This window comes from Nerophis ophidion, linkage group LG13 (genome assembly GCF_033978795.1).
Source record: "Nerophis ophidion isolate RoL-2023_Sa linkage group LG13, RoL_Noph_v1.0, whole genome shotgun sequence".
NCBI lineage: Eukaryota > Metazoa > Chordata > Actinopteri > Syngnathiformes > Syngnathidae > Nerophis > Nerophis ophidion.
This window is the reverse complement of record NC_084623.1, coordinates 43,915,934-43,938,302: the sequence shown is the minus strand read 5'-3', so window position 1 is coordinate 43,938,302 and position 22,369 is coordinate 43,915,934. Positions and strand designations below refer to the sequence as shown.

At 36.9% G+C, this 22,369-nt stretch overlaps 1 protein-coding gene across 1 annotated transcript in view; it reads right to left on the bottom strand.

Annotated features, from left to right (window-relative positions):
- Positions 1-22,369, bottom strand: part of LOC133564599 (ankyrin repeat domain-containing protein 13B-like) — a 128,215-nt gene that overhangs the window by 12,386 nt on the left and 93,460 nt on the right. Inside the window, exons 8-14 of the mRNA XM_061919012.1 lie at positions 16,579-16,645; positions 15,841-15,922; positions 12,539-12,603; positions 12,234-12,370; positions 7,187-7,344; positions 6,885-7,049; positions 2,657-2,820 (exon numbers count right to left, since the gene is read on the bottom strand). Of these exons, the coding sequence (XP_061774996.1) occupies positions 2,657-2,820; positions 6,885-7,049; positions 7,187-7,344; positions 12,234-12,370; positions 12,539-12,603; positions 15,841-15,922; positions 16,579-16,645 (838 nt within the window). The remainder of the gene's footprint in view (positions 1-2,656; positions 2,821-6,884; positions 7,050-7,186; positions 7,345-12,233; positions 12,371-12,538; positions 12,604-15,840; positions 15,923-16,578; positions 16,646-22,369) is intronic.

Genomic DNA, 22,369 nt, shown 5'->3' with positions numbered 1-22,369 from the left:
ATGCAAAATTTTTACTGAATAACCACGTCGACCACAAGGATATGTTAAAATGTAGAAAAAAATATATATGACCATTTGTAAGTAATAGGTATTTCAGAGCATATGGTTCCTAACAAGTTATCTTGCTCTAAAAAATGGGAGTTCAACTGACTTTGTACATCACTTTGTAAAGTAGTTATTTGACACGACACAAAGCTGCCACTTTGCCTCCTGGATGTTCTCCTCCTGCCCGCAAGGACTTTGAGGATGGCCTATTTTTGTTTGGCCCAGTCTACCTCTGGAGGGAAGCGAAGGACGTCCAGGACCAAACATGTTGGGATCTTAAAACGGCGGCTGATCCCGTGTCTTTGCTCACACCATTGCAGCCAATTCTTCTTTTTATTGATTCCTCTGTCAAATTGGCTGCTCTCACGCTGACACTGGCCATTTTTTTTTTTTTTTTTTAAAGCCATGCTCTGAATTCAGTGCAGCCATTTGTACCGCACGGGCAAGCAATGTCAATAACCTTTTACGTGCTTACTTAAAAGTTTCTGGCTCATGTACCTAATCTCTGCAGCAATAAAGTACGATGTGTTAATCGGGATTATCTTGAAACAGGCCCCGGATGTGAGGCACGTATACAGATTATGTGTGTTGAATGAGAGGTACAGGGTTCACACCCCGGACGAGCCCCCACAAATGAGGCCTGAAAACAGATAATGTTTGTTAAAGTACTTGTAGAATGGAAAAATAAGTTGACTTTATATGCTTTTTTGTGTTTCATTGTATCCATTAAACTCTATCAAATTGTACAGACAATCTACAAAGTATGTGAAAACACTCTTTAAACATCACAAATTCAGTCAGCCATTTTGAATATTTTGCTCCGAAAACCTTCGACTAATTTTAGAGATTGACATCACGGTAGAAACGCTTCTCCACTTCGACCATATTATCAGATCAGCCATATTGGAAATACGCAACAATTGGAAAGAGATACGGTGTTTATCATTCACAGTTCTTATGTATGTCAAGAACACATGTGCTTGGCTTTTTTATGCATTCAAACTAAATAGCTAACAATTGAGTCAACAGATGGAGAGTCCTCTCATTATACTCTCGAAAACATTCATAAAAGCGCTGACAAGACTCCATTTGCATGTAGTGACCTGCAAATTAACCAAATATGAATGATATTGTTATTATATAAGCGCCAACACATACAGACTATTTTAAGGGCACATTGATAGCAGTGAGCTAAGGTTAGCTTATGCTGCTGTTGTTGACACACTATAAAAAAGCTGCTTTTGCTTTGTCTCAAACTTGCTAAAAGTTAGTTTTTAGATTATAAATCATGCATATCTCACCTGGTAGTAGACACATGTGGCCATGGACCGACAGACTGGTCGACTTTCACGAAATAGACCTCAAAAGACACATACCTGCAGAAACTTTTCTTTAACCCTTTGTGAGGATTGTGATTGATTCTCCATCCAAAGGAATTATGTAATTAAGAATCTCTTCTGTTGACATCCCATCGAAAGTGGAAATATTACAATAAATGCTTGTTTTATTATGGTTTGTTATGGATACTTTGTATGTTACCTAGCAATGCCGCAGATGCTATAATCCATCCATCCATACGTTTTCTACCGCTTGTCCCTCTCGGGGTCGCGGGTGTGCTGAAGTCTATCTCAGCTGCATTCGGGCAGAAGGCGGGGTACAGCACCTCATTGCAGGGCCAACAAAGATAGACAGACAACATTCACACTCACATTCACAAACTAGGGCCAATTTAGTGTTGCCAATAAACCTATCCCAAGGTGTATGTTTTTGGAGGTGGGAGGAAGCAGGAGTACCCAGAGGGAACCCACGCAGTCACGGGGAGAACATGCAAACTCCAGTCACAATGAAACTGGATCCAGCACTTTGCTTCTAAAATCTATTGTTCATTCTCTTTGTGTTTAGGCTCCGAAATATAAGATCCTGGATAATAAATATTCCTAAATCAATTGTTGTTGGCTCTCACAAAGTCTGTTTAATAACCATTGCTGTGGATTTCGAAGGGATCTCTGGTTCCTAGCATGACGTCACCCCACCTCGTTATCTCTCAAAATTGCTCGGGAATCTCTGTAAGATTGATGCTAATTTGATCATATCTATTTATCCACAAACTTTTGAAGTCTTTTGGTGTCATAGTCTTTTGGTGTCATAAATCAGATATATGTTCAATATATGTAGCTTCAATATAGAGGCAACTTGTTTTTCTATTCTACTGGTACTTTAAGCAAGAGGTGCCTGGCTCACATCCCGGACAAGCCCCCCAAAATTATCCCTGTAAACAGACTGTGTTGAGTTATGTAATTCATTGATGAGGCAGATTATAGCATCTGTTGTCTGACTGATGGCAATAGAAGAATACCTGCCTTTTCACAAACACAGAGGCGGAATTTCCCCCTGGTGGTGAAATAGAGATACAACTCCCAATAGCAATATTCATTAAATTATATTAAAGGCTTGTGCATACTAATAAACACATGACGATATAGACATTGTGTCTTGACTATACACACTTATTTATCTGTATGTTTGAGGTGGCAGTAGAAGACCAAGAGAGAGAAGTCCCAAATAGACAGAGGTCTGCCTTATTAAGGACACAAATGAATCTCGGCATCACCTGATCATATTCCGAGCCGGCTTCCAGCAGACTCTGTTGAATGGCGAACTGCAGCAGGTCCTCTTCCTCCTCCCTCATGCTGTCTCTCTGTTTCCCTCCAAGCATGGTGTATCCAGGCGGGGGCTCAAACACACAGGGGGGGATCTCTCCCACTCGACATGACACTGCACACACGGGGAAGGCAAAAGGGCAAGAGATGGAAAGGTGTGTTATATGACACTGAAGGGGATTACACACCAGGAGAGGGAAAGGGAAAAAAAGAAAGAAATTCAGGCAGGAAGCTTTCTTTTCAAAATACCCGCATGACTCAGCGATGAGTTTCCCAAATGATTATACTGTAAGTCGAAACAATCATACAAGCTTAGATTGAGCATCTCCAGGGAGGTTTTTAGAGGGATTGTACATGATAGTGCTACACCGCACAGCTGCTGGGTAAAACCATGGCTTTTGGGTTTGAGTACAAGAGGTATAGAGGATAAGTCTATACACGACAAAACAAAACACAAGTGTCAGCTTTAAGCTATCAGCTTTTTTGCCACCAAGTATAACTCCATGCCTAAAGCCTATATGATTCTATGAAAATAGGTGATTGGTTGTCAAAGTCTTGATATCTTGCCACAAGAGGGCGCTGTCTTTCAAACATGTGGTATAGAAACTTATAGTATTAGTGTCAGAGTTCACCTACATGATGCTTTTTGGAGAAAGACGGCTGAACTCAAGGCGTGATGACTTTGACTTTGGGACCTTACGAGTACCTCAACTTAAGAGTATTTTTCAGATTTAAGCTGTCTCTCTGCTTTTTGTTGTGTTTTAAAATGTGAGCTTCTCCCCGCCTTCGGTTGAAGCGGTATTTGTCTACAGCTCACAGCCGCAGATCGACACAATCCTGCCCTCCAAATGTCAGAACTCAGAAAGTTAGTGTGAAGGAAAACAAGCGGTGGAAAACAAATTATAGAAACAAACTATTCAAAACGTCCAATATTTTAGTCAATGCCGGCACAGATGTTGCAGCCAGCATCCGCTGCAGGCAGCTACAAAAGTCCAAACGATGGACATTTATCCATAAAAATATGGAGAGGTTGCAGAATCTTTGTTTGACATAATTTAGTTTGTTCGGCCTGCTGACTCAACAAAATGGATGTTCAAGCATTCCCTTGGGTACACGGACATACAGTGGGGCAAACAAGTATTTAGTCAGCCACCGATTGTGCAAGTTCTCCCACTTAAAATGATGACAGACTGTGATGTCAACTGTGAGAGACAGAATCTGAAAAAAAATCCAGGAATTCACATTGTAGGAATTTTAAATAATTTATTTGTAAGTTATGGTGGAAAATAAGTATTTGGTCAACCATTCAAAGCTCTCACTGATGGAAGGAGGTTTTGGCTCAAAATCTCACGATACATGGCCCCATTCATTCTTTCCTTAACACCGATCAACCGTCCTGTCCCCTTAGCAGAAAAACAGCCCCAAAGCATGATGTTTCCACCCCCATGCTTCACAGTAGATATGGTGTTCTTGGTATGCAACTCAGTATTCTTCTTCCTCCAAACACGACGAGTTGAGTTTATATCAAAAAGTTCTATTTTGGTTCCATCTGACCACATGACATTCTCTCAATCCTCTGCTGTATCATCCATGTATCCATTTTGGTATAAACTCAACTCGTCGTGTTTGGAGGAAGAACAATACTGAGTTGCATTCACATTCTGTCTCTCACAGTTGAAGTGTACCTTTGATGAAAATTACAGACCTCTGTCATCCTTTTAAGTGGGAGAACTTGCACAATCGGTGGCTGACTAAATACTTTTTTTGCCCCACTGTACATAACGCTTGTCGACCTCACCAGTCTGTCACTTAAAGACGTCCATGTGCAATAAACAACAATTTCCTACTTCCTTGTTACACGACGAAGAAGCAGCTACAAAAGTTTGCTCCTCAAGGTAATAGCTCTGTATCATTATTACATTACTTTATAAAACTATTGTATTGTTTTTCAAACAATATGCCCTATCTAAAAGTGTGTTCTTCCTTTTAAATGGCATTTTACATGTTAAAATTGTTGTCTTTTTGAAAATGCAAGTACATAAAGTAATTTCATTTAATTTAAAAGGGAGATGTGAGGTGGGAGTGTTTTGAGTCACGAGATTGGTCATGGAATGAATTGAACTTGTACGTTGAGGATGCACTGTATGTGTCTGCTGGAGTTTTATACAATGGCTTTATAACAAAATACATTTTACCCCTAAAAAGTGGCAAGGGAAAGCTTCACTTTACATTGTTATTAGCTAGATAACTAGTTGTTACACTGTTCTTGTATGTGGTATGTTTAGGTGTATACAAGTGTGTTTAAGTGTAATTTGACTTTATTTTTAAAACAGGGACAGTACATATTGATGAACACACAAGTATAAATATGCAAGATGTTAGCCAGTTATACATTTCTTTTGTCCTTGCAGCAATTAATGCCAGAAGGACGATAAGGCCATACACAACATTAAAATAATGATCATAGAAAGTACAGTAGGACTAAAAAAAATGAACAATAAACCAAAATGATAATGACCAGCAATTAAATGACCATAGAATAAGTGCTTAAGTGCTAATGTGCTTGAGTGTTAAAATATACAGATTAAAATTACATATTGCTCATTACAAAGTGCTTATTCACAAGTTTGCAAAGTGCTAGTGTATATTTCACATTGCCCTATTGCACTTGTGCAGCTATTATAACACACGTTTGCATACACAGTTGTGATTTTGTAGGCACTATTTCACAACATTTGCATACAAAATAAAGTGTATGTAAGCAGACATGGTCACGAGACTGGTTTATATACCAGCAACAGCCCTCCCCCCCAAAAAACCCATACATTCAATAAATTAAATAGTTATCAATTACATCATTTACATCTAATAATACAACGCATCCAGTGAATTTCAAGATTCATTATGAGTGCAGTTTTGATTTTCAAATAACCAGTTTAAAAAAAGGTATATTAATTTGTAAGTCTCGTACGTTACTCGGTATCATGTTCCATATGAAAAAATTGACTGCCCAAAAGTATTTTTTCTTAATATGACCCGACAGTCACCTCTGGATCCTGATGTAGATGATCGATTTAAGTTTGTCTTTACACAATTTTTTCGTGGGTAACTGCAATTGGGAATTTTGCCTATCATTTACAATCCCTATGTGAGACAAATGTAATTTTTTTTTGTTATGCATTCTAATTAGTAATATATGGCTCGTACTAAGTGGCTAATATTGTAGCTAATAGGAATAATATATTGCGCCCATAAATATCTCTAAAAAAGTAGTGTTTTGCCGATACCAATATTTTGCTACCGGTGCTAAAATTATTTCAATACTTTTCGTTACTTTTCTAAATAAAGGGGACCACAAACAATTGCATTACTGTCTTTATTTTAACAACAAATCTTAGGGTACATTAAACATATATTTCTTACTGCAAGTTTGTCCTTAAATAAAATAGTGAACATAGTAGACAACTTGTCTTTTAGTAGTGAGAAAACAAACAAAGGCTCCTAATTAGTCTGCTGACGTATGCTATTACACATTGTGTCACTTTCCATTCTATTATTTTGTCAAAATTATTAAGGACAAGTGGTAGAAAATGAATTATTCATTTACTTGTTCCTTTTAACATGTTATAGCAACACTTTTTTTCAAATGTAATAATAATTTATTATTCTGTTGTTTGATACTTTACATTAGTTTTGGACGATACCACACATTTGGGTATCGATCCGATACCAAGTCGTTACGGGATATCGTACATTGGTCATATTCATCTTGAACGTTACTTTTTAGAGGCAGTATATTACCGAATATGATTGATTAGTATCGCGGTACTATACCAATACCGGTATAACATACAACCCTACTTCCTTGTTATTAGTTATTTTGTGAACCCCCAATAAGAGATGATTGCAGAAACCTGGCACAATAATCTACTATGGATTTCATAATAAGGTGCTTCACCGATGCACCAATGCTTTTTGTCAATGATGTCGCCTGTGACCAAGTCCAATATTTGACCCGTTCTGCTGCACCTGTTGTTCTGTGACTCAGTGAATCCTTTGCGAATTGGCGATGTTAGTATGCTTCATTAAAACATTTAGTATTTATTATTTTGCTTCACTCCGCATTCGCCCACTATAGATTTTGACACATTCTAATGAAGATGGTGTGCGCGTCCTTACTGGTGGAGCTGGAGCTGGAGACACTGGAAGAGTCGCTGCCAGGAGAGGGGGTGTCTGTCCTCAGGGTGTATCTCTGTCCGTCCCCTTCCACGCTCGCACCCTCCTCGCAGCCATTCAGATTGCTAAAGGTTATTCTGGCGTTCAGAATGTGGTAGAGAGGGATCTCTGTGGGAGGTAAAAATGACATTTGATGCTCACCCTGTTGCTTTAACTTCCTTCCATTTACACAGTATATCTGTTAATCAACCTTTCCATCATCATTCTACCAGTCGCTGTTTTGACCTGGCTTCTCAAGCACTCACCGATCTTGACAGGGAAGCCGGGCGGCAGGCGAAGCATGATGAAGTCGCGCAGCTTGGCAAAAAGAGCGTTGGAGATCGCCATGAGGTCGATGATGGGCGCCACTTGCTCTGCCAACGACAGTGGATGAGACTCGCACAGCCAAAGCTTTGCTTTGAATCTGGAGGAAAAATATGCAGATTAATAATTCACTTGGCTAATACAAGACACATTCAGACATCGGATAGATAGGACGTGGCGGCCGACAAGTCTCATGAGTCATTCGGTCGATTGATCGCGACATTGAAAATGATCTATTAATTTAAAAACCTTGCAACACATCGACTTCCGTGTCATCTCAGCTTTAATGAGACAGTGATCAATTGTCAGCGGGATACTAAATATGACAAAGAGGCCAATGCAGAGAGGTACAGGAGGATTCGACTGGTTGAGTTACATTACAGTAGAAATTTTGAGCCCTGCAGGAAAAGGACATGAACATAGTGACAGCAAGCACTGGGTCATTACACAGAAAGGTAGTCAGGATAACAAGACATGTAATCCAACAGGGAAACTCACAACTAAAAGGCGCACTTAAAATAGTTTCTTTCATGTATTGTATTTAACAGAAAGATATTGTCGTGACCCAAGAACTACAACGCAGAGAGGAAGCAGGGCCTGACTCTCATCTAGGCAACGCTTTTTTGAACTCTTTTACGGACCTATTTTTGAACTCTTTTACGACCTCTATTTTTAACTCTTTCATGAACCTCTTTTTGAAATATTTTATGACCTCTTTTTTAACTCTTTTATGAACCGCTTTTTTGAAGTCTTTTACAAACCTCTTTTTGAAATCTTTTACAACCTCTTTTTTGAACTATTTTGCGACCTCTTTTTTGAACCAACCTTTTCTTTTGAACTGATCTGTAATCAAAGGCCCCGTCCCTTTGGAAGCAGCTGTTGCCATGTGGTCAGGGAAGGTCCGAATAAAAGAAGGAGGCGTGCAATCTTTTGGCAGGGCGTAATGACACTGCACAAGGGTACAGTGTCCACACGTTTCTCCTCAATGAGCTGAATTGAACTGTGTCTCTGTTTGATTCTTTGCCTCTTGGCCTGTTTGATAGATGTCATCAATGTTTAATCCTGACACCTTCTAGTACCTGCTGATCTGTATTTGGGATCTGCATAAAACCTGAAAAATGGCGCACATCTGCTTTTGTAGACCGTAAGACGCCATAGTCGATGAGCGTCTTCTTTTTCTCTATTTTCTTAATGGGACATTCAACCTCCACTGTTGCCATTTCTAATATAGTTATCTAGCTAATAATCGGTGAAGCCGCTTTCTGACAGTCGGTGTAAAGTTCCTACACATATATATATATATATTTATATATATATATATATATATATATATATATATATATATATACATATATATATATATATATATATATATATATATATATATATATATATATAAATAAATATATATATATATATATGTGTAGGAACTTTCTGACAGTCGGTGTAAAGTTCCTACACATATATATATATATATATATATTTATTTATATATATATATATATATATATATATATATATATATATATATATATACATATTTATATATATATATATATATATATATATATATATATACATATATATATATATATATATATATATATATATATATATATATATATATATATATATATATATAAATAAATATATATATATATATATATATGTGTAGGAACTTTACACCGACTGTCAGAAAGCGGCTTCACCGATGCACCAATGCTTTTTGTCAATGATGTCGCCTGTGACCAAGTCCAATATTTGACCCGTTCTGCTGCACCTGTTGTTCTGTGACTCAGTGAATCCTTTGCGAATTGGCGATGTTAGTATGCTTCATTAAAACATTTAGTATTTATTATTTTGCTTCACTCCGCATTCGCCCACTATAGATTTTGACACATTCTATCCTCGTCATATTTGTTGTAGCGGTGTAGCGTGCAAGGATGGGAGTGGAAGAAGTGTCAAAAGATGGAGCTAACTGGTTTAATGACATTCAGACTTTACTTAAATCAACAACGGAGCAGCATCTCCTCATCCGGAAACGACAACAAGACCGTAAATGTGTCCATGAAAAAACATCGTGCCGGAACTCTCTAGTCATTGGGTGAATATTATAAACTCACTATACTGGTATGTTTTGGCGCCTTTATATACATATATATATATATATATATATATATATATATATATATATATATATATATATATATATATATATGTATATATATATATATATATATATATATATATATATAAATGAATATATATATATATATATAAATAATATATATATATATATATATATATATATATATATATATATATAAATAAATATATATATATATTATAAACTCACTATACTGGTATGTCTTGGCGCCTTTATATATATATATATATATATATATATATTCGATATATATATATATATATATATAAATAAATATATATATATATATATATATATATATAAATAATATATATATATATATGTATATATATATATATATATATAAATAAATAAATAAATATATATATATATATATATATATATATATATATAAAGGCGCCAAAACATACCAGTATAGTGAGTTTATAATATTCACCCAATTACTAGAGAGTTCCGGCACGATGTTTTTTCATGGACACATTTACGGTCTTGTTGTCGTTTCCGGATGAGGAGATGCTGCTCCGTTGTTGATTTAAGTAAAGTCTGAATGTCATTAAACCATTTAGCTCCATCTTTTGACACTTCTTCCACTCCCATCCTTGCACGCTACACCGCTACAACAAAGATGACGAGGAGAAGATGCTGCCAAAGGTGAGCCACGTAAATAAGACCGCTCACAAAATGGCACATTCGGAAGCGACTGTCAGAAAGCGGCTTGAAGATGATCTGTAAAACATAATCTATGCAACATTTTGACCTAAGAACCACCATTATATGTTATGTAGACCACAAGGAAGTTTTTTCCATTTCGAAAAAATATATATATATGTAATCCGGTGCGCCTTATATATGACGATCCAAAATAGACCATTTATCAGCAAAGTGCCTTATAATCCGGTGTGCCCTATCATTCGGAAAATACGGTAAGCATTAACAACAAAACCAACATTTGCAAAGATAGAAAATGCCCTCAAGACATGCTGGGTTGTCCACAAGCAACTCCCTACCTCCAAGTCCTCCAGTCATTAATGTTCTACCATTTACACTGTTGAAGGATCACGGGTAGAGATGTCGCTATCTCGATCATGGGATCAGAACAGGTGCAGATGTTTGCCTTTTCTAATTGATCAAGACAATGAGCTGTCAAGCCCAGACGACCTTTACCGCAGCTGTGTCCCAGTGCTTACATGCTAAAGATTGTACTCACGCAAGGATTCCTTCAAAAGTGATGCACGATCAGGAAGACACAATTACATTTCCATATTCCTGGTTGCACACATGCAAGATTTGCATGAACTCAAGGAGGCTCAAGTTTGAGAGCAAGTTGATTATAAGGTGCACTGTCGATGAGCAGGTCTAGTCAGGTCTATTTTCGTACAATAGGCACACCGGATTCTAGGGCGCTAAAGGGGTTATACTATTATTATTTTTTCCAAGTGGAAAACATTTCTTTGTGGTGTACATAACATGTAATGGTGGGTCTTTGGTCAGAATGTTGCATGGATTATGTTTTACAGATCATCTTCAGTCGCTTCGGGATGGGCCATTTTGTGGGCAGTCTTATTTACGTGGCTCACCTTTGACAGCGTCTTCTCCCTGTCATCTTTGTTGTAGCAGTGTAGCGTGCAAGGACGGGAGTGGAAGAAGTGTCAAAAGATGGAGCTAAATGTTTTAATGACATTCAGACTTTATTTAAATCAATAATGGAGCAGCATTTCATCATCCGTGGCTCACAAGTACAATAACAACGCCAGAAATGTGTCCCGTGAAAAAACGTCCGACCGGAACTCTCTAATAACTAATGTTCCTTGGCTGAATAATGTAAACTCACTACACCGTTCATGGTGAGTTTACTGACAGACATAAGTAAGAACTTTACACTACTTTGTATTAGAAATGGCAACAGCGGAGGTGAATGTCCCATAACAAGAAGCTAAAGAAAAAGAAGAAGCTCAATGACTACGGTGTCGACACAGAAATCAAAGGCGGAAGCGCGCAAATTTTAAGGACCAATGCAGATCCCAAATACAGATCAGCAGGTACCAGAAGGTAAGAAAAGTTGCTTTTACATAATATTGCGAAACAAAATGCCAGATAATATGTCCTACCTTATACACACACAGCAATAATACTTGTATGTTGAATCACAGTACAATCCATCAAGCGGTGCGGCTTCATAGCTTACCAAAGTCGTACTAAAACATGTTGATAAATTTTTGAGCGCCGAGTGTCATGTTCTATGTTTTCAATGGAACATATACAATTTTGGAGTTGTTTACTTGAGTCATATTGCAGTCTACACATATCTCTTATGTGTGACTGCCATCATATTGCAGTCTACACGTATCTCGTATGTGTGACTGGTCACACTTATCATTTCACCATGTAATTATTAAAATAGCTTTGAGGTTGTAAGCACAACCAAAATGATTGTGTACATTAGGCGCACCAGGATTTAAGGCGCACTGTCGAGTTTTAAGAAAATGAAAGGAATTTAAGTGCGCCTTATAGTCCGAAAACTACGGTAATTGTCCATCCCTACAACAACCCCCACCCTAACATATTATATGTGGTACAGAAAATGGAGGGTTGAATTCACTACATCCTCCTAACTACGTGTTTTGATAGGCACAAAATATGCTGAATTGGCATGATACTCTTAGGTATCTGCATTGATGCCTATTATCAATGCAGAGGCGTGTGATAAACACTAGAGAAAGCCCCACTGTCATTGTGTTGACTTGGCAGCCACTCGGCAGTGCTCTTATGCATGGCTGCTTCTGTCTCTGCCTGCTTGTCTGTGTGTCGGTCCGCTGCATCACCTCTGGGTCTTAGTGGTGAGTTGGCACGGGTGGCCAATGTCCCTCTGACTCGGTGATGAGCTGGGGTTGAAGTATTCCTCAGCTGTCAGTGCAGATGGGTTGGTCACTGCAGGACTTGACATTTGGGTGACATGGGCCTGTAGAGCAATGGCACACACTGCTAAATACATTTAAGATATACCAAAACAAAACAAATATTTTTAGATGAATATCCAAATATAATTTAACAAACTTTAAAGTGAATTTTCAACACTGTTCATGTGTCATTGTGTCATTTTCAGATTCAACTGTGCACAATCACTCACCCCATTGTTCGGGCCCATGTGTTGTTCTGCGATCCCAAGGAAGTTCTGCAATGGAGTCTTCCCACCTGCTCAAACACACACAAAAGCTAAAGTAACATAAAATAAACCCTTAAAAATAAACCCAATGGTCGCAATACCAAGAAAACCTCTGTTAGACAGGCTACGGAGAACCTGAAAAATGTATTTCCTCTCCCTGTTCTCTTCATAACATGTCTGTCAGGCATCTTCAAGGAGTGAGTAGTTTTAACCCCCAGGGGGAAAAGGCTGACTTTTTTGTCCTTTCAGTATATTTTTAGCCATACTTTTTGTTGTTATATGCTATACGATATTTCCTAAGAGAGTTTGTTTTTCATGTTTGATTAAAAAAAATCAATGTCCTATTTTTTCATAGGTGTATGATACACTGGCAGTGATTTGGCAATATCCCATAGACAAAAAGAACATACAAGTGAAGGACATAAAAAAAACCTTTCGGATTCTTTTTTTTTTTACTTTTTTTGCTCAAATCTCTCAATCAACTTTAGCCCCTAATTAAAATATCAAACTTGTTTATTTCATTTTAAGTCTAAAAAAAGGCATTTTGTTCAAAACTGGCACAGTTTTCAATTAGTGTAAATTTGCAGAAGGTTACTTGTTTTAGGAATTCAAACCTATATTATCTGATCAAAAGGAATTCAAGAGGGTTTTATCAAACTCTAGCACCCACTGCGACCCCAAACGGGATAAGCGGTAGAAATTGGATTGATGGATTAATGATAAGTCTATTTGTTGATTTACTGTTAATATCTGGATACTTTCGGTTGGAACATTTTTATATACACTTCTGTTAAAATGTAATATGCACTTATTCTACTGTTGTTTGGATGCTTAGCATTAGTTTTGGGCGACAACACACATTTGGATATCGACCATTTCAAAGATTATTGAATGATTACATTTTCTGTGAAAGATTACATTTTCGAACACAAGATGTAACAATATATATTACATTCTTTATAGCCTTTAAAACATATTTTCTGTGTTTATAAGCAATAGCAAAAACAGCCTTTTGATAATGGAATAAAAATCGATCTAACCGGTGTTGCATTGACCTGATACTACACCACTTGGTATCTTTACTATCGATATTTTTTTTAATCAATCCACACACCTTTGTTTGTATTTAAGAGTTTTTGCTTGCGATTAGCATATCTTCAAACGGTGTGCTGTGTAGCATGTTTAACTTTTCCCCATCCCTCAGGGATAATACATGCAAGAAACATAGTTAATTTACCGCCAGTAAGTTAAGGATTGCTGATGTTGACGTGCCTTTGCATTGTGGAGGGATGTTAGCCGCTAACAAGAATGCTACAGTGCATTAATTTTCTTGTTGGTGTCATGTGTCATCAACATGCATTATCACAAAATAATGATAGTAATAAAATTTATATTGTTGGCCTAATTGATATCATTCGTATCGTATATCGTCTATAACGCGCCAGCCTTTTTAGTGTAGCTAAGGTTGTATTTTTGCCTCATTCCTGTGAGAATCCTGCATGTGACTGAAGCATTAAGGACCGGGACTATTCAGGGATATCTGCAGTGTGCTCAAACAACCACCAGGTAGCATCTGTGAGCAGATAATACTGTATAATCTCTTTCTCTTTCAAACTTCTCAGGACTTATCAGGTCAGTAGTGCATTCTTCACACATTCTACACTCACGCTTAAAGTGAAGGATGAGGCAAAAATGCAACCTTACCTACTGTACATGTTTGATAATTTTGTTTTGGACTGAAAATTGAGCAACAACAAAAAAAAGAATCAAAAATGTTTTTACGCCCTTCAAAAACCTAAGGAATTTTATGATCAGTTTAGCTTTGATGTTTAATTCATCCATCTATCCATTTCTACCGCTTATCCCTTTCGGGGTCGCGGGTGGTGCTGGAGCCTATCTCAGCTGCAATAGGGCGGAAGGCGGGGTACACCCTGGACAAGTCTCCACCTCATCGCAGGGCCAACACAGATAGACAGACAACATTCACACTCACATTCACACACTAGGGCAGGAAGCCGGAGTACCTGAAGGGAACCCACGCAGTCACTGGGAGAACATACAAACTCCACACAGAAAGATACCGAGCGCAGGATCGATTCATTTTAGTTTTAGGGCTTACTGCGTTAACTTGTACGATTTTCGTAAATTCCAAACAATAATAGCTTTCTTTCAGCTAACGCCCACAATGTTTTGTGTTCAATAGTTTGCATTAAACCCAAGCAGAGGACTGAAATTATGTATATTTGTTTGTGCTATGGCGCCATCTTTTGGACACGTTTGTTTACCGCAGGTATTGTGGATTGAAAATGTACTTACTGTATTGATGCCATAAACCGAAAATAAGCGTCCATAGCTCGCAGTTGTAAATTTCACAGTTTAACTACATACTTTATAAACCGTTCCAAGTGTGACGTTTGTAGGAGTGTTTTCAAGCATATTTGTACATGCTATCATAATGTAATGAAGCTAGCATTGTTAGCAGGAGCTAATATGATAACACGTTTACGTGTGTCCGTGTTAGTATTATTAACTTACAATGGCATTTTTTTTTGTACCATTTCAGTTTTACAAATTTCTCAATAAATTCGCCAAAATGTCACCGTTGAGTTATGGAGTCTGTTTAGCTGATTGAAGAGCTAGCTTCCACAGTCGGTGGGTCCATGATGACGATGACTTCTATTGTGTTTGATCAGCCGTTTTACTGCCGTGTTACATACACTGTTAGGAAACAATTCACGTATGTAAATAAATATTTACAAAATGTTTCTTTGTAAATAATCATTTTCACAACGTATACACCTGGGGATTATAGTCCAGTGCGGCTAATATACCGGGGTAAAATGTCTTCTAAAATTGTGTGAATGCGGCGTATATCCCGGTGCGTTCTAGAGCCCGGAAAATACAGTAGTTCCAAAACATTACCGCATAAATTATGTATTTAATCGCACAATGTAGTTTGATCGCTCATGCTCCTTCACATGTTAAAATCCCTTTTATAAATGTGTGAGACATATTTCGGGCTTAAACAGGATTGTCGAAAGTCAACAATAGCAATTGAAGAGAAACAGGGTTGGGTCTTGAGCTGAATGTATTCTAATAATAATAGAAGTCACTTTAATTGAAAACGTTGAACCGAAACCAAAGAAGAACATGAGTAATGGGAGGATTTGAAGGGGGAGGAGCGATATATATACTTTTTTGTGGGTGTCAATTACTAGCAGTTTTTCGCCATTCGCGGGTGGTCTAGGAACACTGTATTCAATTACCTTTAATCTTGTTCTTGTTCTGGTCTGACAAATGGTCCGTTCGGGTCCTAGTGATAAGCTCCACATTGGAAGCAGCGTAGACCTAAAAAAATGAAAAGAAGGCTTAGCATCATTGGGATGACAAAGTAACGTACCAAATGATGGGACTCGGGGCAATAAATAGCAGCTCATTTTTATCACTATCATAAAAAGATTTTAAAAAAAATTCACCGTGCAATAATATACAGTACAGCAACACAATCCATCACACTGTAATGTTCTCTCACAACCCTATCAAGCTACTCTACACAAGAGGAAAGAAGTGAAAATAGAAACCCGGATGCCAAATGGTTGAGAACAGAGCAGGTAAACTGAGTTTGTCTGTTTATCTTATCTGTAATCTGGATCAGTGATGTAGAAAACAACATTGTCGCTGCTGAGCCTGTCGTAATTGCTTTTAAACCACTCAAGATAAATGATCCTCCATGTCTGACAATCCATCCCTCGTGACGCTTCAGAAAACAATCTCCATTGTCTGGGATAGTTTGGGGGTTCCGACTTTAGGGGCAATACTTACAAGTTGTGATGGTAACTCAAGCATGTAATTTTTTATATAGCTAAATTTAAATTCACTTTATTAATGCGCTTGAACAAGACAGTTGCGTTGAAGTGTCACGTCAGGAAATAATCCATCACGTTTAGACAATAGTGTTTTATCTGGACAGTGTGAAAAATCCGACGTCTGTCAGCGCGCTCTACCTTGGCTTCGTATCCGTTCACAGTCTCAGTTTTCTCACTCCTCCAGCCCAGGATACCCGTCTTATTCCTGCAAAGAGGATTCCACAGTACATTGCTTTGATTGATTCACACAAACAAAAAAATGTTGGGTTAAAAAATAACCCAATTTCAACCCAACTGATGGTTCAGAAAAGGACAAACCCCTTATTTAAGTTATTCTAACTCAACATTTTGGGTTAATTTGTTTCAACCCAACTTTTGCGTTGAATTATTTTACCAAAAAGTTGAGTTAAGATAACTTAATGCTGGGTTTATTCCCAACCAAATTACTGGGGTGAATTATTTAACCCAAAAGTTGAGTTATGCTAACTCCATGTTGATTGATTCATAACCCAACTATTGGGTTGAATTTATTTCACACAAAAGCTGAGTAATGCTCACTACAATGTTGGGTTATTCAAGACCCAACTATTGAGTTGCGCAATTTTGGGCTCATTGACCCAATAGTTGGTTAAAAATTATACATTTTACTGCAAGTTTGTCCGACTGATTCCCAACTACTGATCAACATTATTTTTATTCCATTAAAATACACTCAAAAGCAAGATATGAGTGACATTTTTTTTACAAGAATTGCCGTATGGTCATAGTCTGTGTCGCGTTTTACTGCGTGGATCGTTCTCCTAGGATGCAGACGGGGCTACGGAGGCAAAATGCAGGTAAGGAAATGATTTGTTGTCTATAAATCATGCGGGATACAAACAAAAGAGCACCAGTGTGCCGATAGCACAGGAATCTAATGGAATAGTGAACAAGAAAAGCTTAGCATGTAAACAGGCAAACAAAAAGGCAAAGCATAGCTCAGGACTCAAATTAATAGCCGTCGTAACTGTTGCGTGGAAGCAAATAAGAAAGCCAGACTGAGTGTGGCGAAAAGCAGGGCATAAGTAGCTCTCTGATTAGTGCCAAGGAGCAGGTGAGCGTCACAAACACTAATCAGAAGCAGGTGAAAACAATCTGCAGTCATGGCAACTAAAACACAAACCGAGGGGTGCTCAAAACAGGAACTGAGGGAGTCAAAAACTACACAAACATGATCTGGGTGGTGGTTCATGACAATAGTAGTTCTATACAGCATGCATGTACATAAGTTGTCTGATTGTAAATAATGTTAATGACATTAATCCTTAATAAAATTCCCTTCAAGAAAAAAGTACCTTTTTAATAAAAAAAAAGCCTTTTACCCAAAAATGCATTACTCATTAATTAAAAAAAAAATTGGTTCATAGTTTTGAAATACAAGAAATTTAGTTGAAATAATACCCTTATAACCCCAAAAATTGATCGCTCTTCATAAAAATAACTACAAAATTTAACCCAAAACTAACCCCCCCCAAAAAAACCCAGCATATTTTAGTGTACAGTAACATTGAACATATTGGATCGAACTGAATTGTAGTTGTCAATGTAATCTTTTTGATTTTTGTTTAAACATTATACTCTATAGTAAATACACATCTTTATGCAACTTTCAAATGATTGATAATACATTATTTCTTAATATTTAATTAAAAACATACTTGAACAGTTTTTATTGGTTGTGTCTTTTATGCACACACTCAGACCCCCATAGCCATATCTACTTCTGGTCATCAACAGGAATAGAGTACATCCTCGTTTATTACTGTTAATTGGTTGCGGGCCTGGCCGTGGTAAATTAATTTCCGCAAAGTAAGAATTAGGAATTGGATATTTTCATAGTTAGAGCATCAAAACATGTTCGCAACTTTCTAAATATGTGCAATGTGCCCTTTAGCCTCTCGCAGGGTTCTTAACTAAAAAATTAACAGTAAAATAGCAATGGGACTCTTGATTTTAATCTAATTCAATGTATATATTTAACCTACTGAATTAAGATTATTATTTATTTAGATCATACATTTTAGATATACTGCATAAGGAGGGATTGACGAAGCATACATTTACAATACAGTAAATTCATGTTGGGCTGAAATAAATAAACCAAATTAATAATGAATATGTTTCTTAACTAATCTGTCGATACAATTAAAGTGCAAATGAAAATACAGCTTCAACACTGTAGTAATATTTTTTGCGGCAAAACACTTCTCTCTCTTTATACACTACTCTGGTCTGAGATTCCCGTAACTGCCTCAAGTGCTGAAAAGGTCTATAACAACTGTATACTGCTGCCATCTAGTCTCCAAACTTTTTGACCCGGGGGGCGCATTGTGTTAAAAAATGTGGCCAGGGGCCGGGCTTTAAAAAAAAATAAAAAATAATAATTAATTAAATTCAAATATATATATACATATATATATATATATATATATTACATTTCCCCAACAGTTTTGCCTTTTTTTTCCTTCTTGCACTAATTGACTGTAAGACCCTGAACTTGCCACACGATGGGAAAATGCACATATAGACAATATAATTTGCCTGAGCGGTTAAGAGACCCTGAGAGTAACAAGTGGTATAAAATGGATTGACGGATGGGCTAGAAAGGACAGATTAAAAAAATAATAATTAAAAAAAATAAAAAAATAAATCACACTGTCCGGATTTTGTATGCTGGCGGGCCATATCTGGCCTGCGAGCCGTAGTTTAGGGACCACTGGTCTAGACGAATCACAGCTGATTAACAGATGTTTTTCGGCAGTCTTCTAGAGGGCGCTCGCGGCTCACTATTGACCCTTTGGTTAAAAAACACGGCACTAGGGTGTTCACAAGTAATATTAAAGACAGACTGTTTAGAGCAGGGGTAGGGAACCCATGGCTCTAGAGCCAGATGTGGCTCTTTTCATGACTGCATCTGGCTCTCGGATAAATCTGAGCTGACATTGCGTAACACGATAAGTAATGAATAATTCCACTTGTAATCACAGTGTTAAAAATAACGCTCAAAATATAAAAAATTCTCAAGCATTTTGAATCCATCCATCCGTTTACTAACGCACCTGTTCAAGAAGTTGCGTCAATGGTAAGAAGTTATGTATTTATTATTGGTTAGTGTTGGGCTTGCCCTCCTGGGGGTTCTCCAGACCACCAAGCACCGACATGAGAGCCTGTTTCAGGGTTACAATATTGTTTTATTTTTCAATAAGTCTCTCAGTTGCTTCCTAGCAATTGTCTTTTCCTCTTTCGTTCTCGCTCGTGCTCTGGCTCCAACCTCAACCCCGTCTCTCCTCTTGGCTGCTGCTTATAACAGAGCGACAGGTGATTAGATAACAAGGCAAAGGTGGGCCATCTACGCATCTGTCGCTGATTTCGAGGCTGATCCTGGCAACACCCCGCTTTGCTGCAGGCCCGCAGGCCACGCCCCCTCCACAGTTAGCTTCAGAATAACAATATTATTACAAAGAATAAGAGACCTTTTATACTCTAGAAATGTTGGTCTTACTTTAAAAGGCATACATTTAGTTGTTCAGTGTTGACATTTTTTTTATATGGCTCTTACGGAAATACATTTTAAAATATTTGGATTCTTGGTTCTCTCAGCTAAAAAGGTTCCCGACGCGTGGTTTAGAGCCTATTCTTATGGTGTTAGTTTAAGTCAAACCTGCATACATTTACATTACGATACAGCACATATTTCCAATTTCCATTACTGCATGTCCGAAAAGGGCCAGGAAGAAGCAGAGATAACTTAAATCTACCCTTTTTCGTTTCATAGCCATCGATTAAAAAAAACAACTAGTCGAACATCACTGTCATTGTCCATGGTCAAGTTTTACATCGCCATGGACTGACAAGTTGCCGACCAAGAAAGAAATGCCTGCTCTAAATTCGAAACTGTCAAACTCGACTGAAATTTGTGGCTGCCCACATGTAGCGTAACGGAGAGATATATCAGGAGCATATATCATACATCATGTTCTTGTTTCTCAGAAAATGTTATTTATTTTCAAATAGAAATGATGACTGGCACGGTACAAAGTAAAATTTAATATCATAATCCTATCAATTCTTTCCAAGACTCTGTAATCCTCACAATGTTCTTATTATTTTTGCCTCAATCTCCATTACAAAAAAAAAAATGTCCCTTTCTGTCATTGCAGTCCAAAGTGCTAGGAACTTCGTCAAGAAATAAGTATCGTGAGGTGCTGTGGTGTGTTTAAATACAGGAAGTTCTAATTGGGCAGTAATACATTGCTTAAGTGTCTAGGGAGCTTAAGCTGATAAATTTAATTAATTACAACTTGCCTTGAGATTTAGACTTTTGTCTCTTATTCAACTTGGACTTCATATCTTTCCTTTTTTTGTGTGCCGAAATAATAACCAAAAACTAACAGCTGTTACAAAGCAGCAGTAAGTAAAATTGTCCGTTGAAAGGGCTTTCCATACAATTACAGTAGAAGGTGTAAATCCCTGTTAAGCCACCGTGAAGAATAAGAATTGGGGCTGGTCAACCATTATATACTGTAGTACTGTATATACTGTACATTGTTTCCCTTCTTTCATTACATATTTGAAAAATCTCATTACACACAAAAAAATAATAAGAAAAAGAAAATAACTATAGTACATCAAATATATTGAAGACCACCTACAAATTGCAAATAAACGTAAGTAATTAAGAAGACCATAAAAATGTATAAAAATAACATACTTTTCTAAAATATTCATGTTTTCCTCCGATTTTGGATCAACATTTGAAATAAAAGTGACTGTTTTAAGTTAGATTGAGCTCCAGAATAGAGATGGGATTTAAGGCTCTTTAAGGGAAGCCAGATCTTTAGGAGCAGTTCCTTTCAAAGATCTATTCAAAATACTGGTTTGTTTTTATAGTTGTTTTTTTTTTTTTTTTAATCAAGGTAACAATTATTGGTAGTCGTAGATGTAGTAGATGTAGATCAGAATCATTTAAATTTACACCAATATTACTCTATTGGTAGGAATAATTACGAAATATTGACTGTTTTTGTTTTCATTGTAAACATTCTATAAAGTGGTGCTGTCACGCCAAATTTCTTCTCCCTACAAAAACCTTCCCCCCAATTTACTTCCGGGGTCATGATTAATACAGACGTTTTGTTAACGCTATATTATAAAAAATATAACGCTATATTATAAAAACACAGACGTTTTGTTAACGCTATATTATAAAAAAAATTAAAAAACAGTTTACAAACACAAGCTATGGGATGACATAAGAGGAAATGTGACCCCGGAAGTATATTTGTCATCCCATAGCTTGTGTTTGTAAATTTGTATTTAATTTTTTTTCATAAAATAGCGTTAACAAAACGTCTGTATTTTTATAATATAGTGTTATATTTTTATAATATAGCGTTAACAAAACGTCTGTATTAATCATGACCCCGGAAGTAAATGGGGAGGGGAGGTTTTTGTAAGGGGGAAGAAATTTGGCGTGACAGTGCCGTATTCCTATGCTTTGACAATAACATTACTACTTCGCATAAAAGCATTTTAAAAATACAGAAAACAATACACAAAGAATCACTACGAATAAAATGCATGCATTTATATAAAAAGCAGAAAAATTAAGAAATTACAAAAATGTGAATATAAAATTGTACTTCCTAAGTGTACACAGAAAAACAGGTTAATTCTGTACACTATACGTCACTGGCTTTAGTTCGATTAAAGGTCCCCAAACTACAGCCCGTGAGCCAGATCCCGTCAGCATATATATATATTACATATATACATATATGTATATACATACATAAAGTGGGGTAAAAAAGTATTTAGTCAGCCACCGGCTGTGCAAGTTTTCCCACTTTAAATTTTAAAGAATTTATTTGTAAATTATGGTAGAAAATAA